A 27,156-nucleotide genomic window follows, 5' to 3' on the forward strand; every position below is an offset into this window, starting at 1 on the left:
AGCTATCTTCATTTGCATCTGACTTTTAGGCCTTTTATTTGTGAATGAATATGCCCAGTTGGAATTTGAGCCGTTTTACTGCTTGGGAGTGGGATTTACCCCGTTGTGAAGTGGGTATCTGATGCTAGTATGTGCTATTTCCTGTTAGAGAAAAGTCAGATCAAAAATTACTTCCCCTGAGGGAAGTTCAGACAAGATGGGTATGTTTGGTGTCAAGTACAAAATAGCTATTGCAAAGCCCAGTGTAACATATTTGCTTATTGTGTGGATTCAGCTTAACCTGTTATGGCCTGGCAAAGAGTGAAGATGTAGTAAAACACCACTAAGGTGGGCAAGAGCCAGTCCTGGAGTGGCCAAAGATGAATGTTAGAGCCACTCTGGGAGTCAGGAGGTGAAATCATGGAACAAAGCCAGAGTTAGCTACCAGATGTCCAAACAGAAGACACCAAAAACTAAACAGGAATAAGAATCATGACCATGAAGCTCAGACCACAGATCAGTACCTGGGAGGGTGGCCAAGGTAACAGGAGAATTGAGCTCCAATCAGAAATCTTGGTGGTCCAAGTAAATTTTGGTGGGTGGCATCTCTCTGAATTGTCGCTGGCTAGCTCAGGTGTAAGTGACAGCTTAAAGACATCATCTGGTGCCTCAGAGTTGCTTCTCAACAGAACTTCTTACCTTAAGGTCCTTATGTAATCAGGTCCTCCCTAAGTCCCTGAATACCTGCGTTGTAAAGTGCTTTGGTTCTTTATAAGTGATGTGTGTCTATGTGTACCTGAAGCCTTAGCCATCTGATATCTTTGGGGAATAAGTCGGCCTCTGTTGTCTAGATAACTGAAATTTATGACTGTAAGCTCTGACAGCTATGAGAAATTTACATTTTTAGAAAGAAATGTTTCTAAAATCTATTTGTTCTTGGCAGCCTGTTGATGGAGTGTGGTGAATATCATTTAACCTTTTCTCAATGACTTAGTCCCTTGTTCGGAACATGGTACTGAATGTAAACTTTGATGTATTGATGCCCTCCAGGGCTGTAAAATTGTGTGGGGTTTACCTTATTCTTTCACTGAATTTTACCAACCATTTTGCCAGAATGTTTGGCGTTGACATTGATATTCTCGGGCCTCTTGAAGTGTATAGAGCCCTTTGCCCCCAGGCTAACGCGCCTTACACGGCTGTACTGCTCTGCATAGTGCTTTTCCTATGCCCTCTTGTGATTGCCCCTGTTCTCTATGGGCACTCCTCGTTCTTGTTGGTGGCTACCTTTTGTCCCAACAACCTGACCATCTGTCTTCGGTGTTTTTTGTTTATTTATTTGTTTGTTTTGTTTTGTTTTTGAGATGGAGTTTTGCTCTTGTTGCCCAGGCTGGAGTGGAGTGGCACAACCTCTGCTCACGGCAACCTGTGTCTTCTGGGTTCAAGCGATTCTCCTGTCCCAGCCTCCCGAGTAGCTGGGACTACAGGCACACGCCACCACACCTGGCCAATTTTTTGTATTATTAGTAGAAACGGGCTTTCCCCATGTTGGCCAGGCTGTTCTCGAACTCCTGACCTCAAGTGATCTACCTACCTTGGCCTCCCGAAGTGCTGATTTCATATGGTACTTTTTAGTTTTGCTGAGGTCACTATCAGGAGTACAAAGACCAAAGACAGGCCAGGCTCACGCCTGTAATTCAGGCCAGGCTCACGCCTGTAAGACGGTGGCTCACACCTGTAATTCCAGCACTTTGGGAGGCCAAAGCGGGTGGATCACGAGGTCAGGGGTTTGAGACCAGCCTGACCAACATGGTGAAACCCCATCTCTACTAAAAATACAAAAATTAGCTGGGCAGGGTGGCAGGCACCTGTAATCCCCACTACTCGGGAGGCTGAGGCAGGAGAATCACTTGAACCCAGGAGACGGAGGTTGCAGTGAGCCAAGATAATAGCACTGCACTCCAGCCTGGGTGACAGAGCGAGACACCCTCTCAAAAAAAAAGAAAAGAAAAAAAGAAAAAGAAAGAAAGAAAGAAATGGAAAGACATTTTATGTTCATGAAGTGGGAGGCTTAATATTGTTACGATGGAAATACTCTCAAAATTGATCTACAGATTCAATGTGATCATATTAAAATCCCAGTAGGCTTTCTTGCAGAAATGGATAAACTAATCCTAAAATTCCCATGGAAATACAGGGACTCAGAATAGCCAAAACAATCATTGAAAAAAAAAAGAAAACAATGTTGCAAGATTTATGCTTTCTGATTTCAAAACTTACTACAAAATTACACTGATCAAGATAGTATGGTAGTGGTATAGGATAGACATATGGAATAGAATTCAAAGTCTAGAAATAAACTTATATATGCATGGTCAGTTGTTTTCTGATGAGGATGCCAAGACCATTCTGTGGCAAAAGAATAGTCTTTTCAACAAATGGTGCTGGGACCACTGGATATCCATACGTAAGTGAATAAATTTGGACCCCTACCTTGCATCATACGCAAAAATTAACTTAAAAAATGGATCAAAGACTTAAATGTAAGAGTAAAAGCTATGAAATTCTCAAAAGGAAACACAGATGTAAATCTCCATGACCTTAGGTTAGCAGTGGTTTCTTAGCTATGACACCAAGAGCATAAGCAAACAAAAACAAAAAAGGAGGGCTTTGTCAAAATTAAAAACTTTTGTGTGTCAAAGGACACTATCAAGACAGTGAAAAGACAACCCACAGAATGGGAGAAAATATTTGCAAATCATATATCTGATAAAGGTCTGGTATTCAGAATATATAAAGAGCTCTTACAACTCAATGATAAATAAAAAGACAAATAGCCCAATTTAAAAATTGGGAGAGGATTTAAATAGACGTTTCTCTGAAGAAGATAAACAAATGGTCAATAAGCACATGAAAATATGCTCAACAATTAATTAAGGAAATGCAAATCAAAACCACAATGAGAGACTACTTCATGCCCACTAGGATGGCTGTAATTAAAAAAAAAAAAGAAAAACAGAAAATAACAATTGGTGACAAGAATGTGGGGAAATTGGAACCCACATAAATTGCTAGTGGGAATGTAAAATGGTTCCACAGTTGCTGTGGAATACAGCTTGGCCATTCATCAAAAAGCTAAACATAGAACAATTATATGACCCAGCAGTTCCACCTCTAGGTATATATCCAAGAGAATGGAAAACATACGTCCGTATAAAAACTTATACATGAACATTCATAGCGGCATTATTCATAATAGCCCAAACATAGAAAGAATCCAGAAGTTCACATTGGACCATAAATAGGAATGAAGTACTGATAAATGCTGCAGTACGGATGTACCTTGAAAACATGCTAAATGAAAGAAACCAGACACAAAAAGCCACATATTCTATGAAATGTCCACAATAGGGAAGTCCGTAGAGACAGGAAGTCAATGACTTAGTGATTGCCAGGGACTGGAGGGGAGAAGGGAATTGAGAATGACTGTCACAGGTACAAGGTTTCTTTTTAGGGTGGTAGAAATATTTTGGAACTGGGTTGTTACTTTAAAAGGGTGAATTTTGTTTTTTGTGAATTTTATCTAAATTTTTAATGTCAAAGAGAAAAATAGAAAGCAAAGAGTTTCTCTGTGATGGCCTGTGTTTAGTTGCTTGGCTGGATAGGATGGGCTTCAGCAGAAGAAAAGAGAAGACACACTTAAACCACATTCCATTTCGTAGAAGACTACCACAGCTAGAAAAATTTGTATTTTTATTTACTTCAAGGAACATTTATTGAGCTCCTGCTTGGGCCATGATCTCTAGCGGGTGCCGGGATAAATCCCTGTGCTGGATGACTTCATGATCTAGTGGAAGACAAACTCATGAATTAGATTTGATTCATTACGTTAAAAACTATAATAAAGCTATGTAAACAGTGCTGTGCAAGGTTGGATGATGTGGGAAGCTAGCAAAGCATCAGAGAGATGATATTTGAGCTGGGCTTTGGAAATACCTTGATATTCACAAAATGAAGGTGGGGAGAAGATTGTCCCAGCAGAGGGAGGGACACCACCATAGGTGTCTAAATGTGAGGCGGCTTTGAAGACTAATGGTTGGCCCAAAGTGAAGCTGGAAAAAAATACAGGAAGCATCTCAAATGCGTACCAAAAAGCGTAGGTGTTACCCTGTAGCCAAGGGATATGCTTGGAAGGTTTGACATGTTGAAATCTGTATTTTTTTCTAAGACAGTTCTGTTGAGGTGGGTAGTAGGAGAAATGAGACTGAGGGAGAAGCTTAGAAGCTAGCTATTAAATATTGATTGATTGATTGAGATGGAGTCTTGCTCTGTTTGCCCAGGCTAGAGTGCGCAGTGGCACAATCTTGGCTCACTGCAACCTCCGCCTCCTGGGTTCATGCAATCCTCCCACCTCAGCCTCCCAAGTAACTAGGATTACAGGTGTGCACCACCACGCCCAGCTAATTTTTTTGTGTGTTTTTAGTAGAGATGGGGTTTCACCATGTTGGCCAGGCTGTTCTCAAACTCCTGACCTCAAGTGATCGCCTGCCTCAGCCTCCCAAAGTGCTAAGATTACAGGTGTGAGCCACCACGCCTGGCTTTTAGAAGCTTTTTAGTAATATTGTTATAAAGTAGGCTCTTCCCTTATTTTTCTCCTCCCTTTCCCAGTCCTCCATTTTCTCATCCCCCTTTGTTCAGTGTCACCCTCTTCTAGAACAGAAATGTTAGCTGCCCCTTAGTCTGCCTGACTCACATAGGTAGAAGTGTCTAGCCATGTGGTTAACCTCCATCCTCTTCACTGAGCATCCAGGCTGGGCTGGCATCAAACAGTGCCTCCTTCCACCACTGGTCATCTTCACTAGCATTTCTAGAAAGCATCAGGGGAGCCACGTCCAAGTGAAGAGTCCATGTGAGGCCTCTTGTGAGTCCAGGTGTTTGGTGGGGTAGATGATTGTCCCTATTCATAATGATTCTTTTTAGTACCACCATAATGATGTGCATATGCCAGACAGACAGATAAGTAAATAGTAGAGGCTATCTTATGTCTTCATTAAGTTTTATGGTTAAATAGAGTCATAAGAACTTTCAGAAGACATAGACTTTTATAAGTGGGATTTTGTAATGATGAGCTGTTGAATTCAGGGCTTTTTGCCAAGAAAGTCTGTTTCCATCTTAAGCAAATCCACTTTAGTCCTTATCATCAGGGACCCCAGGCCAGGCCCCACAGCAAGGATGCCCCTTCCTTGTCTTCTTGCTTATGACTCAGTTGGCCACCCTCTTTCCATTGTCCTCCCCACATCCTCACTGTGGCATTCCTGTTGATCCCCATTTTTCAGCTACAAACCTAATGGAGAAAGCCAGCATCTCTCCCCCACACTAGGGCACAAAGGCCCTCTTCCTAGAGCTGTGGCTTGCCACAGTCCTACCTCTCTATTGGCCCAGAACCCTGGCATTGTTACAGTGCTCCTACAAGGGACACTGTGTTTTGAGTATCATATGCATTCCAAATGAACTCTAGGATAAACCACCTGTTCCTGATTGAAGGAGACTGCCCCTTTATGGCAACATTTTCTCTCTCTCACCCTCTTCTTATGCTGCTTTCTTTGATCAAGAACAGGAAGAAAGAAATAAGAGACAAAGTAAAGATACACATAAGTTTTGAATACAGTTGTGCCTTGTGGAATGTGAAAGTTGTATTTTTCCCCAGCTTTATTGAGGTACAATTAACAAATAGAAAGTATATATATTTAAGGTGTACAATGTGATGTTTTGATAAACATAAACATTGTGAAAGGATTACCACAATCAAGCTAATATATCCAACCCCACACACAGTTACTGTGTGTGTGTGTGTGTGTGTGTGTGGTGATAACACTTATGATCTACTCCCTTGGCAAATTTTCAATATAAAATACAGGATTATTAACTATACTCACCATGCTATATTTATCTTATAAAAGTAAGTTTGTCCCCTTTGACGAACACCTCCTCATTTCCCCCACCCTCCAAGCCCATGGTAACTACTCTTCTACTTTGCTACTATGAGTTCAACAATTCCACATATTAAGTGAGATCATGCAGTTTTTGTGTTTCTGTGTCTGACTTACTTCACTTAGCATATTCATCTGTCTGAACCATCAGGTTCATACGCTGTTGCAAATGACAGAATTTCCTTTTTCAAGGCTGAATAAGATTCCATTTTGGTGTGTGTATCGATACCACATTTTCTTTATTCATCTATTGACTGATCCTTGGGTTGTTTTCCTATCTTGGCTATTGTGAATAATGCTGCAGTGAACATGGCAGTGCAGATATCTCTCCAGGATAGTGATTTATTTCCTTTAGATATACACCCAGAAGTTGGATTGCTGAATCATAGTGTAGTTCTATTTTTAGTTTTTTGAGGAACCTCCTCCATGCTGTTTTCCATAATGGCTGTACCAATTTACATTCCCATGAACAGTGTTTAAGGGTTCCCTTTTCTCCACATCCTCACCATCCCTAGTTACCTTTTGACTTTTTTGTAATAGCCATCCTAACAAAATGTGAGGTGACATTTCATTGTGGTTTTTATTTGCATAAAAATAGTATTTCTAGAAGACATTTGCAAATCAGATTATATCTTCCCATTGATACAATAGTTGATTTTCACACATTTCTAAAAGCCCTTGACCCCTTTATGTTGCTCAAAAACCCCACCTATAAAATAGATGAATATGAAGCTATTTTGGTTTGGTCAGAGGATGGGAGATTTAGATCTCCACCCCCTTTCCCACACACCTGCATAAAAGAACTGAGAGTTCCATAGATTATAGTTTGAAAACCACTGATGCTAGCCCAAACAGTCATTCTGTAAACCTGTGTTAATCCCAGAGCTCGGTACTGGGGATGGAGAATGAATAAGATGCTCTTTCCACCATTAAAGAGCAGCTACTCTAGTCAGGGAGGCAGACAAGTAAACAGTCATATATGCAGATCACTAAACTGCGGTAATGTAAGTGATACGAGACTTGATGGCCTGGGCTCTCAGAGGACCACAGTAACTATCATTTTAACCACTCACATAAATGGGTATTTACGATATGGTATTTAATGATGTTTGTAGCCATATAAATTCTATAATTAAAGTGTGGCCAAGGTGCTGGGGAAACACAGAGGAGAGAACTCAGTGGAGGAGATGGGGGCTACCAGGGAAGCTCTGCAGAAGAGAGGAGACTGAAGGATAGCCAATAAGAGTTAGCCTTGGAGAGATCTGAGGCCCCTGCAGGGAGTTCAGTATGGCTGGGGTGTTTGGGCAAGTATTATGAGATATAAACCAAGGGCCACATTTTGAAGGATCCTTATACGCCATGCTTAGAGATATTTGTAGGGGAGGGAGGATGGGGAGACTGAAAGAGTTTTAAGCAAGAGATCAACATAGCCAGATTTGTGTGGCAGGGCTGTGGAAGATGGATTAGAAAGGACATTGAAGCTGTAGTTCTGATCAGAAATTGGAGGGGTTTAATCAGGACAGCCTTAGCATGTTTGAAGGGTATTTAGGAGATGGAACTAACTGCATTTGGTAAGTAACTGGATATAAGGGAAGGTAGGGAGGTAGGGTCAGGGATGAATCACAGGGCTTGGGCAGTCAGGTGCATGGTGGTACTCTCCTGAGATGGGGCACACAGAAAGAGAGGCATGTTCAAGGGATGAGATTATTAGCATTCTGTTCTTGGGAGATCACTGAGCACCTCATTCAGAACTATGTTCATTCCTGCTCCAGATTCAATTATGAGTTTAACAACTGGACTCTAAGTTCCTAGACATTTTATTTCTGTCTTCCTAGTACTGCACCTAACATCCTATAGGCTCTTGTAAATATTCATCAAATGACATTTATGCATAAATCTCAATACTTGTTTTTTCAAGACCTCAGAAATACAAATCCAAAAATTGACAGAGAATATATGATGAGGAGATACTTAGCTAATAGATGTGGTTCTCTACTGGAATTCAGAAGTCTAAGCCTTAACCTTTATGGTTTACACAGTGTTTCCTGTCACATTCTTTCCCCACAACACTATTTTACAGACAAGGAAACTGAGTGACAATCAAAGGGTAAGGTTCCTTGCATTATACTATCATTGATTTGAAGAAAGTACAAAGTGACCACTGAACATTTTGGCATCAAAGGAAGAGGTTTTTTATAAAGCTGTGAAAGAAGACATCTTAGCATTGCAGACATGCTCAAAGGGCATACGTATTTTGCAACTCAGTTCAGTTTTGCTGTCTATATTAATGACCCCACGTCTTTCAGTTAATTGAATTCTATTCTGCATACTCTGTTTAATTTGGCATAGAGGAGCGTGAATCCTCTTAGAAAGATTTCTATTGAAATACAATAAGTTTGGCTCTTAAATGTGTTATCTTAAAAAATTCATTCATGTAGAATCACTCATTCCTAGGCAGGGTGCCTGAGAAGCCACTGGGCTATGAAAATAGCCGGTGCTGGGGGGTGGGGGATGCTGATGGCAAGAATGATTGCCTAATAATACCTCCCGGAAATTCAAAAGCAGGGTTAGGCCAGGCACGGTGGCTCACGCCTGTAATCCTAGCACTTTGGGAGGCCAAGGAAGGCAGGTCACTTGAGCTCAGGAGTTCGAGACCAGACCTGGCAACATGGTGAGACCCAATCTCTACAAAAAAAAAACAAAAATTAGCCAAGCATGGTGGCACGTGCCTGTAGTCCCAGCTACTCAGGAGGCTGAGGTGGGAGGATCTCTTGAACCTGGGAAGTGGAGGTTCCGGTGAGCCAAGATCACGCTACTGCACTCTAGCCTGGATGACAGAGCGAGACTGTGTCTCAAAAAAAAAAAAAAGAAAAAAAAAGAAAAGAAAAAATGGGATTAACCAACTTCAGAGGAAATAATATCCACTCATCTTTTACCTGAGAGACTTTACCATGACTCTGGCTTCTGAAGTTAGCAAGAAGTAAAAGGAACACCATCCCATTCCTATTCCCAGCATCCCAAGGATGGCCTGTTCCTGTCACAGCACATAACTGCGGGTGGTTAAAGGGAGACAGGACCTGCAGACCCACAGTGTCTGACCACAGTGATTAACTCCAACCACTCCCACAAACAGGTTTTTGTGATGTGGGATTTCACGGTGCGTGCAGCTTATGTTAGTTAATGACTGAGGCATTAGAAACTCAGTAAGTTAATACAGGCATATGCACACAATGATCCTGTCCTTTCGGCGATATTGTCAACTGGACCTGTGTTTCAAAGTGTTGGGAATATATAGTTGAATCCTGAAAACTGATATTCCTCTTTTATGTAAGGCAATCTTTAGAAATCTAATACCTTCTTTGAAAAGTCCAGTGTGTTTAAATTGATTCAGTTTGGCTGGTTTGAAAATTGAAAATAGGTTAGCATTAAGGCCAGCATTCCTTTAGTAATTACTTTTTCTATTGGTAATAACTGTTTCTTTAGAAATGACATTAACATTCTACCAAAACACAGCAGTAATCCAAAAGTTAATGTTCTGTTCATTTATAATTATATTTAATTCATATTTATGAGTTGTCAGAAGGGAGGAGTAAGAAAGAAGCGAATACAAAATGTTACAGAAGAAACAAGTTATAAGATAATTTTTTCCTCATAGTCTGAAGGATGTACAAAGTCACTTGAAGTAAAAAAAAAAAATTTTTAAACACACAATTATATAAAATTAGATTTTATTAACTATTGCTGAAAAAAAAATCTGTATTTTTATTATTTCCAAGTGGCACTGAGTGAATTCAGCCAATAGACCTTATCCATTTCTTCTTTTTTACTAACCAAAATATTAACATAAACATCCCCATAATTTTGATTTAGTAAGTCAATTAGATTTGTGGGGATTTTTTAACCAGGAAAAATTCTGCATCTTTAGGCAGTCATTGAACAAGTAGCTTTGTATTATTTCCTTTGAATTGTCCATGAAGCCTGATGTATTATTAATGAATTAATTTCTTGGTGATGGAGTCCTGTGAATAGTGGTCTGTGAATGGGCAGTTGCCTGGTGGGGCCAGTTTTGGCTGCTGTCATTTAACATGTGTTGCTGTATTGTGAAGTCTTACCCAGCCATAGGACAATGCTCATTTAATCCACCATGATGGGACCTACACACCCTGAGCCCAAGTTGGATGCCAGGGTCAGTTACCCAGCAGCTTGGGCTGGGGGCACTGCTCTGCTTCACTGCCAAGTTGCTGTAATCGTTTTGCTGGCTGTTAATTTTCTCTAAACCGGGGAAAATGTGTATGTGAGCAGTACAAATGTTCTCAAAAGAGATTCCAAACTGGTCGGCTGGGGTGTTGCCTCCATTCCAGAATGGAGGCAGCATTCCAGGGAGTGTAAGTTCCTTCCTTCCTCCTGGAAATGGAAGCGTCTGGGCCCACGAGATCCCTGATGTTTTGAGGTCCAGAGTAGCAGATGGCATTATGATTTTCCAAATCCTGATGAACATTCTAACTGAACTTGTTCATTTCACAGTATGTAGTTCTATTTTTTTCATTTCCTCTTCTTCCCTCCCTCCCTCTTTCCCTTTGTTCCCCTCATAGTAACTAATTTTAAACTGATGTACTGTCTCCTTAAACCAGCTTTAAATTCCCTTCTGTCTGTCTATTGTATAAAACCAACTATAGCACAGTTTCACATATAATTCTCAGCCTTTGAATTGCAGCTGAAGCAGCCTTTGAATTTGTTTAAAAATGTGTGTAAGCAAATACAGCCAACACTCATACACGCAGCCACTGGTAGTTCTGTTTCCCCCCTTATCTGTAGCTGGCAGTGCAGGTGGCAAATGCCAGTAATTATTTTAACTAACAGTCGAGTGAACATTCAGGAGGACATACAGTGTGGTGATGTGGACTTTGGATTTACAGTGAGTTCTCAGAGTCTGACTTGATAGTGTTATGGCTTGTTGGTTTTTCAGGACACGGACCTGCCAGGTTCTTGTACTTCAACAGTGTGTGGATGTGGTTCAGATGTTTCAATCTTAACTCTTTATCTATGAAAAGATCAATTTTTTTTTCATTTAGGCACCTATTAAGGGTTTTTTTCTCTCCTAGATTTTTCTGTTTTGTTTTTAATATGGTTTATGATCTACCTTTAAGAGTGCTTTTAATCAGCACTTCTGTAGAACCAGATGAAATGCCAGTGTGTATATTAACATTATAATTTAGGTACTGGATCAAACATGTATAGCTGGACTTTTCCTGAGGAAAAAAGTTGACCTGACCAGTGTATGAAATTCAAACACTATATAGGAACAAGGTAAAAGCACAGGTAGGAATTGCTGAATAATTACCTTTAGACCAGCCTGAGCAGGAGACTTCCCACGAGGGTGAGCTCATTTAATGGTTCCTAAAACTCAATCTTGTGGATGTCAGTGGTCATGTTTGATTATTTGCAGCAGTGTTTTATGAAAAGCAGTAGAAATGCATTGGGAGGCTGCAGAGAAAGAGGACAATAACGGGTTTTACGTTTGTAAATGAAATCCCTTCGGTATGAGACAAGTATGTTTTTTGCTGCTCTGCCTAAGCCACTGAAAAGGGAGATGTATGTGGATGTTAGTGTGTGAGTATGTGTGTACTGTTCATGTAGGCACCTCTAAAAAATGCTGTGCACTATGGCTGATGACCAACAAGAGACCTAAAATAAAAAGAGAAAAAAGATGCTCATTGGCTTTGGAAAGGAAGCAATTATAAATACAGTTTAAAAGATTAATCTATTTTCCATTTCTCCACTTACCTATTTTCAAGAAATGTTATAAAACACCAAGATATTTACCATATGTTTACAACATTTCTAAGTAAATATAAATCTTTTAAATGACAAAAAAAAAAACCAAGCAGACTAAATGAAGAGTCCATTTTGACATTAATGACAAAGATCATTTCTATTCTCTTTTATCCCAATACTGAAGAATTTCCAAAACACATTTAGGAGAAAAAGAAAATAGGAAAAAAAATCTCTATAATCTCAAATTTCAGTTACCCGGAGACAGATTCCTTTAGACCTGTTCGTTTATATTTTGTTTCTTATAAGCCATCTGGTAGGGATATTCACTTGGCTAACAGCTGGTTCTCCTTGATTAAAGGGTTTATGGGTAGGATGGGCCTTTCAGTGGCAAAAATTCAGGCCTTTACCCCGTGGTTCCAGGCCCATCTGAGACAAGTTAAATGAGCTGCTACTGTCAGCCCAGACCCAGTGGACAGAACGTCACACCAAAATGCCCACACATGTAATTTGTCACGCCTGGCAGCCCAGAGCATGGGGTGACCCAGTGTGGAAATTGAATCATCTTTCACTTTCTCTGCTCAAGACTTGATGTGGAGTGGGATGAGTAAAAGGCGGGCTTTCTGTTCTCCAGCTGAGCGGAGTTAGAGGCTTTCTTCTCTGGTATGTCATCTGCCAGCCTTCCTAAGTTCAAAGCCTCGCTTTCACCCTGATGTTTTCCCTTGTAACACACCGAGAGGTAGGTCAGTTCTATCTGCATCATGAAATCAAAAATACACTTAGAGTCAAAATGCTGATTGTTCCTTCATGGAGTGGCCACATTTTAAAATAAACTCAATGTTTTAACAAGCATTGATGGAATGTGTACAAATCTGCTATGTAGTTATGGCTACTCACACTCTAAACGAGACTCATTCTCGGACCAAGAGCACCTATTCATCTCTTTCCCACCTTTCTCCTTCTGATAACATGTGACTGCTTTTTCTCCCCCATCTACATTCTGTTACAGCAGATATGGACAGATATGAACATTGAGGACCTTTAAAATATTAAAATGTAGCTGATTTCCCAGAATCTCACATTAGTTTACACCTTGGACAGGTTGTTTTTGGTTTGAAGATTAGCTTCTATGGAGATCCTTAGAGGTGAGGGTCCAGTTTTTTTCATTTTTTTGTTTTTTAGATTTTTTTTTGTAAACAAACTCGATTTTCTCCCCAAGCAAGTACAGATTTGCCCTATGGGTTCTGCCAGTTGTCTCATAAAGATGCTGTTCTAAAGCAGTGAACAGTGGAGGATCAGAAACCAATTTGGAGTCTGACAGGCAAAACGCTATCCTGCTGGGCATGAAGCCCCTAGAATTACAAATGACCTTTGATCCCAGCACTGAGGATAGAATGCAGTGATCCAATAGAGCTTTGCCAATTAGTATGAATCCCAGTGCCTAAGAGTAGACATTGTTGGGCCAGGGCAAAGGAACGTCAGACATGAATTAAAAGATTTACTTTTAAAATATAGAGCGTGACTCTCAATATTGGTCAGACTACAGGTGATTTTCTGATGTTGAACACCTGTTGGCTTGGTGGCTTGACACCATAAGTCTAGAAGTGGGCTATTAAAAAACAGAGGGCTGGCCATATTTCATTTAACTTGCCATGCTGGTTTAATCCAACCACAGTACAACTGACCTCAGAATTCACCAGTACAGCCAACACCTTGAGATATTTGAGAGGTTGTCCCATCTTCCTTTGCTTTACTGCCAGTATGCATAAAGTTTGAAGGAATGTCAGTTTTGTATAAGGAGAAGGGAACCAGGACCCAGACTACAACATTCAAGGTCCCTCCCACCCTCAGGTGCTGTCTGGGAGAGAGGAAAGAAGAAAGTAGGAGAGCAAAGAAGGTATCTCACATGCTGCAGACTCTTTTACTTTATGCCTCATGACCCTCGTTTGTGAACTCGCGTCTGCCAGCCAAACTGAACCAAAACCTCAGTGCCCTCCTGTTCATCCTGAGTGCCCAGCTTTGGCAGTCTCACGTGGCCACTTCCTCCATCCTGCAGGGCTGGTTATTAGGGATGTACATCTTATCCCTCTGAACAATACGCAAATTCTTTGAGGATATGGATTAAGTATCAGCCATTCCATAATGCCAGGCTCATTGCGTTCCACATGGTAGATGCCCACAAAAGCTGTTGAATGAATGAATGAATAATGAATGATTGTATCATTTTTACACAGTATTTTATGTTATGCCTTATCAGTGTCTGAATTAACCACCACATTATTGTCAGGTCCCCCTGTCACCTTTAATTATGAATTATAGGCAGAAATGTAGTCCTCAGGAATATTTTTTTAAGCAAAAGCCCCTTAACTTTTTTCCACTTGAGTATTTATGCCAGCCTTCTCCTTTATACAAGCAGAGTTCTGCTAAGAATCTTGGCCTCATCTAATTGTTTAAAAATAGTCCCTGTCCCTTACCTTTTCTTTTTAAACTTTCTATTTTGACGTAATTTTTAGATTTACATACAGTTGTAAGAAATAATACTGAGAGATCCTGTGTACCTTTCACCCAGTTTCCCTCAACAGTAATATCTTGTAAGTATAGTACAGTATCGGCTGGGCGCCGTGGCTCATGCCTGTAATCCCAGCACTTTGGGAGGCTGAAGCCAGTGGATCACGAGGTCAAGAGATGGAGATGATTCTGGCCAACATGGTGAAACCCCGTTTCTATTAAAAATTCAAAAATTAGCTGGGTGTGGTGGCACACGCCTGTAGTCCCAACTACTCGGGAGGCCAAGGCAGGAGAATCACTTGAACCCAGAAGGCAGAGGTTGCAGTGAGCTGAGATCGTGCCACTGCACTCCAGCCTGGTGACAGAGCGAGACTCCATCTAATAAAAAAAAAATAAATAAAGTATAGTACAGTATCTATACTGTAGATAGAAAATTGTCATAGATACAAGACACAAACCACTGATCTTATTCAGATTTTACCAGTTTTACATGCACTTTTATGGGGGTGGGGAGTTGCGGGGTGGAGGGTAGATTAATGACACAGATTATTCTAAAGCCAAGATACATTACAGTTTCAAAAAAGAATATTCCTTGAATATTAAAAGCACTTTTCTCATTGATGCTTTCTGTATTTGGAGTGTCCAGCTTACCTGCCTGCTCTCAAGGTCACTAAATGTACTTATTGGCACACTTACTCTGTAAGTGAACTAGTAGCAGCTGTGGTTGGAATTGGACCTCTTCCTGCCTTGTCTCCTCCACCAGCTCTTTGAGTGTGCAGGTACACACACACACACACACACACATTTTCTGCTACTTGCCTTTTTTTATGCCTGAGTACCTTGCTGACAAGTGCTAATAACAAAATACCCAGAGAGAGTCCAGTTGAAGTTAACATACATTAAGCATTCTGAACTTGTCCTTTTGCCCATAGATTGTGCATAATTAATAATTAAACAGTTTCAGTTGTAATGGGTTGACCTTCTTGAACTGTTCATTATTCACAAGGCAAAGGCATCACTCAAACTTTTTCCTATTGTCCTTCGCTGTTCTCTAGCATGCTGTGTGCTTGTGTTCCAGTTGTTTAGCAAAAGGGGCTGACCAGGTAGTTACTGAAACCTCTGAGGCTTGGAAACCGTCCTCCTTGATGACCAGAATTGCTTACTAAAATGGTTTATGGCACCTGTTTTTATATAACAGTTGCCTGCTTGATAACAAGACCCAGCTTGTGTACCTTCAGCAGAACTCTAAAGTTGATTTGAGACTAGACTGTCAGATTGAGGCTTTTGGTTAAGGTTGTGTCCACTGCTTCGTTCTTTACCTCCGTGCTTAGAAGTTCAATGGAAAAGCATCTGGAAAAAAAGCCCTTAAGGTGAAGTATGGCACCCAACGTCTTAAAGAGAGTGACTTTCATTAACAATTTAGAGTCAGTGTCAGCCAGTACTGAGAATTCAGTGTAACTGCTTCTTCAACCCACATTTATATTTTTGAAATATATTTCTCCATCTTGCCAGAACCCATATTTCATAGAGGGCATTTTTGGGAAGTAGCAGCAACTACTTTACTAGAGTCTCTGAACTCCTTGGGATGACTAGATACTTTCCCTTCCTGTGAGCTACAGTGAAACTGGAGCGCAAATTTACTGCATGCCTCCCTCCTCACAGATTTGAATTAGATAACAAAATAGGCAGGTTCTTGGAGATTTTTCACATCCTGATCAAAACTAACTTTGTAATTGTATTTGCTTTAAAAAGAGAAAAGTGTACTGTCAAGTCCTGCAGTGCAGAGAACACTCTCAGGTATATTCCTTTGCTTTCCTTTGGAGTGTTAACAGCTTGCATACTTCTGTGGAGTTGGAGGCTCTCAGAAAATGCCTTTGCCCAGTGTTTATGTGTGGCATTCTCACCATCCCCCTACCACTCAGTCTTCTGCATCTCAGAAAATTCTCTCTTGAGGGATGCAGGAGACATGGATTTTAAAACAAAAATAAATATCTGGCATTGTGCATGTGAGATTAGAATTTGCCCCATATCTTTAATGAGTGATTATTTCCAGGGACCACTGAGATGAGAATCTGCTGGCTGTGGTTCTGCAAAGTCGACATGGACTGGCATTTTCAGAAGGGAAATAAATTATTCATGGGTACCACCCAGTGTTCCTTAGTTTTATAATATGAGGAACTTAACAGGCTATAATATCAGGTCTTAAATAAAATTAACTACCCATGCAAGATGTCACATTTCCTCATTTTGTTTCTCATCCGTTTTTAAGTGGCCTCTTCATCAAGTTGCTAGTCTATAATTCATTAATTTACTTTTGATATCATACTTTGAGAAGAGGCCCACATTAGCATCATGTTTTATACCAGATCTTTGTAGAAAGCCAGTCCAGAATTTTAACCATCTTGGTAAATATTGAACCACATTAAGATAGCAGGCTTTTATTTTCCTAAATATTGCATTTTAGAGCAACTACTACTCAGATACTTTCAGTACTACACCCTCAAAAAAAATCCATGAAGCGATGACTTAGAGAAGCTTCCTCACTGATCAGAGTCCATCATTTTTACACCTCAGACTTTGAACTATCTTTTTACTAATGGTTTTTGAGACAGTAAAATGTCATTTCTTGAACTGGGCCTTGTAGAATCTTACAGGCTTGGTGATATATATGGCTTTCCTAAAACAGGCTGCAGCTGAAATTGATATCATGTTTTATTTTTGCTCTTCAAACCGATGGGACTTCTGTGGCCATTTTATATACCTTTATTGAGGACTTGTCATGCTATTTCGTGTCTTGTTTCTTTTGAGTGGACTGTTTCATCAGCCACCCATCCACCCCCGTTTTTCATGTCGTCTCTGTGTAATGCCTGCATGTAATCCTTTGAACTTGGCAAGATTTTATTTCACTCCCATTTTTCCTTTGTTTTCTTTTCCTCTTAGCCTTTCTCTACTGATGAGAATTTTAATTTTAGAATTGCTAACCATCCCTTCTTCTGGATGAATAGATTAAATTCAAGGAGGACAGATATGCAAAAGCCAAGAAACATTTTGTTCATATTTCTTTTCTTGTAGCCTCTTCGGGGTTTTTTGTTGTCTGTTTTTTGTTGTTTTTTTTGTTTGTTTTTTGGCTGCCTTGACCCCCTTAGTTCCTTTTGATTCAATTGTATTTTCCAGCAGTTTCCAATTGTTTGAATTGGAAACAAAGCCTTAATAAGAGTTCTAGTTAATTTTCTGTCTTGTAATTACCGATCTCATTTTTCTGATAATTGGCCACAGCAATTATATGTATATTTACTAATCACATAGGAGGCTGTGCAATTGTATCTATCTGCCACCATTGATAATGACACGCATATTGCAGAGGTGCTTTTATCATCTTCTTTTTTCCACTACATCAAAGCTATTTCCTCTCGTTCTCAATAATGAATACATGCATGCATTTGACACAGTTGTGTGCTAGAGAAATTGTTTGGCTCCCACCAAATGCTGCATGCTCTGAGTTTCTTGCCTGCAGCGCTGGAAGGTTGTATGTAATGATATATTGCTCATCCAAATGGCCAAAGCACTCCAAAGCACAGTGAGATTAAAATAAGTCATTCCTTTGTTAATTTAAATAGGTGCATGTATCATACTTTGCAGGGCACTTTGTGTAGGGATGTCAGGGAGGAAAAAAGCCGCCGAAAGGTATTTTTAATAGCAAATGAGAATAGATGAGAATGGAGTCATTTGCAGCTGCCTACTTTATGTGGCTCTCTTGTTCCAACTGTAGGTCTAATGAGATGACTGTTAAAGTACTCTGCAGTGTAATTTCATTACATCCTGAGCTGTTACACTATAAACACAGTGGCGCTCTCTGTCATTCTTGGAAAAACTCCTAAATTCTTAAAGCCTTCCTTTGCAAATGGGTTTGCTCTCTGTGTTACGTGGTGGTGGTTGTTTGTTGCTGTGTAGTTTTCTGCTTTTTTGACTGACTCCCACCTCCATCCTAGTTTTGGTTGGTGGTCAAGCTGGGAGTTTTTCATTGTATCTTTAATTCACTGGCTTTCTCATATGAGGAGTCTGCCTAGACTGACAAATAGGCTGAAATTCCTTTTCAGGAAACAACTTCCCCTGTAAAAGCCTTTCTGTTAAAGTGAAAAAAAAATTTTTTTGATCCAAATTATTCTATTAGGGGCAAACAGTAAAGAGCAGTTGAATATACAAATAAATGTAAATAAAAAAGAAAGTGTAAATAAATAGCAAATCCAGTAAAAGAAACAAAGGTCAACAGAAGAATAATTTCACAGCTCTTTGTTAATTACAAGACCATTTGTGTGTTACTTAAATAATCATTAATTTCTCATTTACACTTTCCCTACCTTCTCTCCTACCCTGTGGCTATCATTGTCCTTTTTTCACCTCCCCTCTCTCTCAGCTCTCATGTTTCTCACCATTGTAAAAGATGTGTGGCTTTAAATTTGGCATTTTTACCTAAATGCGTGGAATAGGGTAAAGACAGTCTTTTTAATTGGGTGAGGCCTTACTCTCATTGTATTCATCTTCATACTGCTCCTTCACATGGGTGGGTGGGGAATATAAAGAAAGAGAAGGAACTGTTGTGACTTTTGGTGACATGTTTTTCCTCCATCCCAGGATTCGCCCGTCCTTCCAGTTGGAGAGTTCTCGGAGCCATTTGTACATTTCATCACTCAGTGGTGAGCCCGTTTACAAACATGCCATGCCTTCAATGTAAATGATACATGCCATTAACTCGGCAGCTCCGTGAGACCTTATGGCTCTCCCTGCTTCCTTTTGGAGACAGGAGGGACTTCGGGGCCTTGGGCAGATGGGGCAGCAAAGCTGAAGAAATTGTTTAAATTATGTAAACGTTATTTACACAAAGGGTCATAAGCATACTTCAGAGCCCTTTTCCTGATTTAATAAACTGCTGAAAGTCATGATACTTCTTTAAGCACAGATACTGTTGCCATCCTTTTTTAAAAAAAGAAATACACAATTTTATAGCCCCTATTGAACAGACGTACGAAGCTTATTTTTATTAATGTAACCTCAAGTTACCCATAAAACTGTCTGTCACTTAGTGGAAGCAGCATAGTTTATTAATTCATCGGATTTTCAGTAAATAACTTTTATCTTTGGTTGTATTTTAAATACAATACTGGGGTCCCATTTCAATGAATTTTGACCTTTGGAAGACTATGAAAACAGTTCAGCCCACTTTAACCCTTAAAGAACTGAGAGGAGCCACAGGGGCCTTCAGAGCCTCTAAGCAATTCTTGTCATTTTATATCAGAAGAAACAAGCATTTTACTGCCAAGGGTTCTTTGCCAGCCTTCTGCCTTTTTCCTCCTAGCAGAACGCATACGTCTTTTATTACCCCTTTCACCATCATTCCCCTCTTCCCTCGTCCTGCAGGACTCATGTGGCCTTGGGAGGCCCAAGTATTCCTCTGCCCTCTCCCTCACTCCAGCACACAGAATTACCTAGGAGAGAGGAGGAATTCAGGAACATAGGAATCATTGTCCCCAAAGCAGGAGACAAAACCAAACGCAACTCCTTCTTAACTACGTTGGTCTTCTTTCCCTCCTTCACCAAAGTCCAGAGTCATGTCCACTGGTGGAAAATGAATGGGCAGACCCCACCAAAAGAAACCCTTGGTTCTGTGGTGTGGCAAAGTAATGTTAGCAGAATTCTTGCTAACCAGAATAGTTGTGTGCCATCCCCTTCCCCTCCCACCATAATCCGTCTGATGATTATGCTAAAGGGAAACCAAGAAATATTCCTTAATATAAATGTCAAGTTTTATCACCTTTTTGACTAAGTGTAACATGTTACCTCTTAATAAAAATGTCTCATGCAGTTTATATTCCATAGAAAATATATGTGAGGAAGAAATTTTTCTCTCCAATTAAAAAAATTTTATTAATTCTGTTTCTATTTATTTAAAATACTTATATAATATTGTGTAGCTTTTAAAAACTATTTTTACTCTGAAAACATTTTATTTCCAAAGCATGCCATGTCGGAAAAAAGCGTACATGTTGACTAAACACTGGAATCCTGAGCTGTTTTGAAGCTCCTTAATGATGTTAGAACCATTACCCAGAAATATATATCTCTCTTAATTTCCTTTACATGGAATTCCTAAAATGTTTCATTTTGAAATGCAAAAATTGAAACACAAACCATGCGATTCCTCTACTGCCTGGAGCGCCTGGTTTGGGCATCACCCTCTCTGCTTGGAGGAGATGTTGGATTTGTGACAGGATCGCAGTGCTAATCTTATCTCGCTGTGTGGTCTGAGACCAACCTGGGGGTGGGGCTGGTCTGAGCAGCAGGGAGAAAAGTGGATAAGGCTTCACCTCCCTCCTGTCCAAAAAATTAATCAGCTATTATTTAAAAGTTTTATGGAGACAGAGGGAGGGATAACCTGTATTCAAATTTCCACAGATGTCAAGCCAAAACAGAAATGATAGTGCATAATAGCCTTGTTTTCCCAAGAGATGCAGCTACTTTGGAATGTCAGATTAGGACTGTTACCAACTCCACTGGCGAGACAGCTTGAATTAGTTGCTAATGGATGCAGTATTTGAGAGGTGCATATGGTTATTTATAGGGAAGGCAAATGTCCTCGATGTCATTAATGGTTCATAACTCTGATTCTTGTTTGCCAAATGATCATTAAATCTATTTTTAAAAAAGTATTGTCAGCAAATGCAGAGATTATAAGAAGAGTTTTCTTCTTGCCTGTTAGAAGAGTGCCTTATAAAGAAAAAAGCATCCGTGTGATTTTTCCAAGTGATAGAAGCAGCAATCTCTTTTCATGACTATCCCACGGACACTCTGAGTTTAGAACAAATAGGGCCATCAAGGAGGCAGCTGCCCACAGTCACCTCCATCCCATGTGTGAGTGCTTCATCACATAGCTAAGTACATGTAACAGCTACTAATTATATCTATTGCATGGAAGACGAGAAATATTTTGCATGAAGAATGTGAATCTTTAAGCAGCTTAAACAAATTTAGCTGTCCCACAGCAGTTTAATGAATTATCAACTTGCCTTGTTGCCAAAACAAATGCAAGTCAAGATAATCTACAGCAACACACTTGTAATTTTGTAGCATTATCTAGATTCCTGACCTGTTTTATATACTACTTATCGTTCGGAGTAACAGTGAAAGAATGAGATGTATTCTCATTTGACTCTACAGTCATGTTTCTTTCCTTACTGTCTTATCCCAATTACCAAAAAAAAAAGTATATTCTCTAAATTTAAGTTTGAAATAAATGGATAATTGAGTCAATAAGAGAATATTGCTGCTTTTTTCACATTAGCTTCAAAAGTAGAATTAGGATACATTTAAATTCATTCTTTATTTGTGTTGCAAAATATTTTTTAAGTGAAAAAGTAAGAAAAAACTTTTTGTTTCTTACTCATAATGTCCCCCAGAAATCTGATTAAGTAAAGACCAAAATAAAAGAAAGGGAATATATGCTAATACTTTGGCCAAGAATTGAACATGATGTATTTTGAAAACATTCAAATTCCAGTACAAATAGCCATTGGTAGAAATTATAGCAAAAATATACAAATGACACAGATAATATGAGGGGTTTTTTTCTCTCCACTATAGTATGCGAAAACAGCCAAAAGAAAGGCCAGCACCTGAAGAATTGATGGTAAGTGAATTTTTTTAGTTACATTAGAATTCTCAGTTATATATTTATGTTTAACATTCTGTTTAAAAGTCCAGAATGGAATTTAAAACAGCCATAGGCTCTGAAAAGGCAACCTTATTTACTTCATTTGGGTAGATGTTTTTGAAGCTCATATCCTCAGATAATAGTTTTTACTTTTTAAAAACCCACCACCTTTTTGAAAGTTAATGCAGAACTCTTTTCATTTGCCTCATCAAGGGTCACAAACTTCATGTAGGTTACTCTTTATCCTCATTTGCTATTAAACCTTTTAGAATTCAGAGGATTGGTAACAGAAGATCATCAGTGCAATAAGTTTTTAGTGCAATTCTGCAGAAATTTTCTGAATATGGCATGGAGTCCTCTTAGATTCATGTAGAATGAAATTAAACTCACTGCAAAAGATCAAGTTAATGTGAATCTTTGGTCTTTCCTCAGAAAGAGACAGCTACAAGGCTGCGAATGCTGTGTTCTCAGCTCCAAGGCAGCTTTCTTTGATTGCAAATGACAGTTTTTAGTCAAGCAGGGAGAGGAACAGAGATGCTCCCTAACAATTCCCAAATGGTCATTTGTTTAGTGCAGATTGTTGATTTGACAATGCACAAGCTGTTAGAATAACATTAGGATCGAGCATTAGTAAATAATAATTATAGTCTGTTCTTTCTAATGTTTTGCATACCATTCCCTGCCTTTAGATTACTACAGTCAGAGCAAATTCCTACCAATTTTCTTTCACCTTCTTTAAACAATATGCATTTTACAGATACCAGTTCAGAGGTTTTCGTCCTTTGTATTCCAACCTAATAAACAGTTTCAGTGCCCCAACTTCTGTATAATATGGATTTCATCCTCGAATGTAAAATAACAGTACGTTTCCTTTTTGCATCATGAATGCTTTTCAGGAAGGTACTTTCCTCCTTCATGTTCCCTGGAGCAAAATCTCAGTTTTCAGGGTAGTTTCAAGTTAAAGATCACCCCTAAAAACCTCTGCAATTTATAACTCTGCAGGTTTCATGTCTAGAATAAACTGGTCTCTTTTTTTGGTCTCTGTAATGGTTGGGAAATTCTTGCAGTTAGTCACATTTGAGAAAACTTGGAACAGGTTCTAGAGATGGAGACCCATTTACCTTGTGCATTATTATGCTATGGCTGGATAGCTCAGCTATTAAAACAAAGGAATACGGTTCCATAAAACAGATATTTGTTTGTAAATGCATGTTTCAATGCTGCAATGAGTTGGCCACTTATAAATAAAACATCTGCAGATCACACATACGCCCATAAATGTATATGGATGTATATGTTGGTAAGGAACACCACTCCAGGGTGGCACATCATAAAGACAAGGCTAAAGGGTGAGTACTTTCAGTGCCTTGAAAGCAAGTGATGTGTGTGTGTGTGTGTGTGTGTGTGTGTGTGTGAGAGAGAGAGAGAGAGAGAACATAGGTATTTAGATATATCTCTTTACAACTCTATACCCTGTTGTGTGCTGTCCCACATTTTAAATTAATAAATATCAATAAGTCAATAAAATACAATGAAAAATGTAGTCACAGGAAGCACCATTCCATACTTAATTTAACATTATTTCTAGTACTGCTCACTGTTTGATTTTAAATGAATGCATTCCCAGAGGTATAGCAGTGGTGAGGCACCACTGCTTTGGCAGGGCTCAGTGAGGAGGCAGGGAACAATAGACTATATGTGAAGCTGCTGTGGTCAGAGAGTGAGCCCTGCCTGGACTTTGGGCAAAAGATTGGGCCAAATAGGGGATGGGAAAGAAAGTGGGTTTTCCTTTGTCTTAAGGAACTTGAGCCACATCCTAGGGGCCCAATCTTAAGGAACCAGCCTCTTTATTCCTTCCAGCATATTAATGGCTTTAATTTTTCCTTTTCTCTCCCCGCCTACAACCTATTTGATGGTGCTCCCATCTGGAAGCCGAGAGCCTCCTCTGGAATGCATGAACTGTAGAGCCCATTTGTCACTCTGGGTGGGGGCCTATGCCTTTCACAAAAAGAGCAGGGTACCAGCATGGGCTGCATGGGCCGCTTCAAATGTGAGGCCTGCAGGATTGTCAAGGTTTCCCTGTAGGCCCCATTTCCAAATCAAAGAAAGAAAATTAGAGATGGGCAGCTGGAAATACTGGAAGTTATAGATTCACTATTTGGGAACTCTTATGTGAACTCCAGGTGTGACCTTGACCAGCGAACACAGCAAGTCTCAGCCTAAGTAAATCAGAATGTAGGACTGGTGGGCTAGATCACCCTTACTCCTGGGTCTGGGCCATGCAGAGTGGGCACTTTAGGTGGTGAGGTCACTGTTTATACCAGAATACCCCTTATCAAATCATAAAATCATCATCTTGGCAGTTTTTGACCATGTCAGTCTTAAAGATTAATGTAAAACTCAATGTTAGACTTTGGAGACCATTAAAATATCAGTGTTAGAACTCATTTAGTTGTTTAGATATTTTATCCCCTCTACTTTGTGTGGTTGTTCTTATGATGGTTTTCGGTTTTTATATCCTAAGTGGAAGTATTTTAAAGTTGGACCAAGAAATTCCTTTAATGCTTACATTTTGGGGAGGCCAGGATACATTTCAGCTGCTGTGGTTTTCTGGCATGTAGCCATTAAGCTACATCAGAAGTTCTCTCAAAAGTTTTATCAGCATCTGCATCATCCTAAGAGATTTCAGAACCCATTAAATAATTGAATTTGGTAGTTGATATACCATTGTGCACAGTCTTGTTCTAGACTCAGCAGAAGATATAAAGTAGAGGAAGCCACACAGATAATCTTTTGGGGCTATAGCAAGTATACAAATAACTAGAATGAAGTAACTAGTATAAAAGAACTGCAGGGTTCTGTGGATATCCATTTGGGGAAATGAGGAAAAACTGGGTAGAGAAGGTAGCATTTGAAAAGGGCCTTTGGAGGATGACGTGAATTTTAATAGAAAGCTTTGAAGGGGCCATTCCAGGCAAAGGAAACAGGATGGGCAAAGCATGAGTATATATCTTGGTCTCAGACATTTTCAGAGCAATGTGAAGCCTCTAGTGCCTGCTGGAACAGAAACCCTCTTCAACATTGACCTGGTGGAGTTCAAATAGGCAACATATTCACCACCAGCTGGGCAATCTCTTAAGACATTCCACTTCTATACAAGGAACCCTGGGAACAGCACACTTATCCACATGGATCTTTTTTCTTGAGTGAATTCTCTTGAATGGACTCCCATTCATGTATAGGGAGGTCCCTCATCCTTGGGAAAGGTGTGACTTTCAATTCTTTAAGAGCCTATTGCAGAAATGAGGAGTCAGTCAGCTTTAAACCCTGCTTTAAAGGTAAACTAAGCGTGCAGGCAGCCAAGAACATTCAGCATACCGACACAAGACAGGTAGAACCCCACCCCACCCCCACCTCCACCTCCGCCTCCAATTCTTTTCCTGTGATAATGATTCCATTATTAAAGAATCTGCTTTTAAATCACGCTGCTGCAACTCCCAGAAAAGACCTGTGTCAGTGCTGCCCCAGCTCTGTGAACTGGGACCAACAAACTTAGGGACAAATTTTCAGACAGTAGAGACCCTGAAGAGGTAGCAGACAGAATGCTCAGCAGGCCTTCAGACAATGCAGGGATTCCATGGCTTATGTGGGAAAAAGCCAGCCCCTTGCCAGTCAGAAAGGATTGGTGGGACTGCAGCAAGAGGGGAGACAGCAATAATGCAAAGATGGTAGAGAAATTTCCCTTAAATGTCAATAATCAAACTGAAGGATGCAAAAACATAAAAATCAGACCCTTAAACTCAGGGACAAAGACAACCTAAGATGAGAGCATTAAGATGGGGGTTCAGGTTGGTTTTGCTATTCAATTTCCGTGTTTAAATATTTTTAAATAAAAGGGGTATGTGAGATATTACTGTATAGACCATTTGCTTCTCTAAACCACAAGGAATTCCTTCTGAGGAATTAATCATCCTTCAGAGTTATTTGGCAGCTAAGGTCAGGATGTGACTTAGCAGGGAGAACCTCCACCACATCCCTTCACTGTGTAACCTCAGCCAACTCCCCATCCCCTCTCCACTTCAGTGTCTTTATCTGCAAAACCAAGGGGGCAGCCCTTGACCAATGGTCTGTGACTTTAGGAAGTCAGAGCCCCAGAAATTACATCCGAAGTTATCTATGCATGTGGAGATGTGCCTTTTCATCCAAAAAGAGGAATTCATGACTGCTACATTTTTCAAAGGGGACCCTGACCCTCAATGATTGTTAAGCTCCCTTGCTTCTGTCTTTTAGAGTTACTTGGCCCAGAGCTGACTGTAGGGAGGGAAGTGTTCACTCAGCAGGAGAGTGCTTGCTTGAGGGTGGGGGTGGGGTGCTTTCTATGGGGTTCAGCAGGGCTTTGCACCAGCTGTCAGGCAGCCCTTTAACCTCTCTGCCTAGCCTGATTGTGGGCCTTAACTTGAGCGGGGAAGGTGTGGGCTGTGGGCACCCACACAGTTACAATTTGGGCTTGGAGTACGGTAGATCTTTCTATGCATTTAGAGTGTTTCCAGAAGCTTTCCGTGTCTAAGCTCTATTTAATGGAATCTATGCATAGTAAGTAATCAGGTCAGAAGAAGCAGCATCCCGGTTTGAGATCAATCGCTGGCTAATACTTTATCTAGGCCACTTTATTATCTCATGCTGATCTGATTCCCATTCTCCCCCTCCTTTGTAGCATGCACTTCAGCTGTGGTAAAAGTACGTATCACATACATATTAAAAACATATACCCATTCTATCTGTATGTAAATGCGTGAGGCACAGCTGGATATTGCAGAGGAGTTTGATTTACTAATAGTTATTATCTGTTCTAGCTGTTCAGTGGCAGAGAGAATTTCAGAGAAACAAGCTGGCGAAGAAATTGTCTTTATGCTATTACTATACTGCTTTAGTAATTGTTTAAAAACATGGGTTTTCTCCTTAGGTTCTAGTAATGCCTGTTATTTTGTGCATCTCCTTGTACATTCCAGAGTAGGGCATCCTTTAAAGGCGTTTAGCATTTCCTCAGGTTTGGTTTTCAATCCAGGCACCTAAAAAGAAACACAGGATGCAGTTTGCAATTGAAATTTGACATTTTGCTTAGACAGCAAGTAAATAGTGGCATTAGAAATACAACAAGTTGGCATGGGTCCTAGAAGGCGGGGTATCCGTTAAAATCAGAATAGT

At 40.0% G+C, this 27,156-nt stretch overlaps 1 protein-coding gene across 7 annotated transcripts in view; it reads left to right on the plus strand.

The window, feature by feature from the left end:
- Nucleotides 1–27,156, plus strand: part of MAP2K5 (mitogen-activated protein kinase kinase 5) — a 260,525-nt gene that overhangs the window by 203,882 nt on the left and 29,487 nt on the right. For all 7 annotated transcript variants that reach the window (XM_054451151.2, XM_054451149.2, XM_063652330.1 and 4 more), the window contains 2 exons: nucleotides 18,879–18,940; nucleotides 21,882–21,927. In XM_054451151.2, coding sequence (XP_054307126.1) covers nucleotides 18,879–18,940; nucleotides 21,882–21,927 — 108 coding nt within the window. The remainder of the gene's footprint in view (nucleotides 1–18,878; nucleotides 18,941–21,881; nucleotides 21,928–27,156) is intronic.

Source organism: Pongo pygmaeus, chromosome 16 (genome assembly GCF_028885625.2).
Source record: "Pongo pygmaeus isolate AG05252 chromosome 16, NHGRI_mPonPyg2-v2.0_pri, whole genome shotgun sequence".
NCBI classification, from domain to species: domain Eukaryota; kingdom Metazoa; phylum Chordata; class Mammalia; order Primates; family Hominidae; genus Pongo; species Pongo pygmaeus.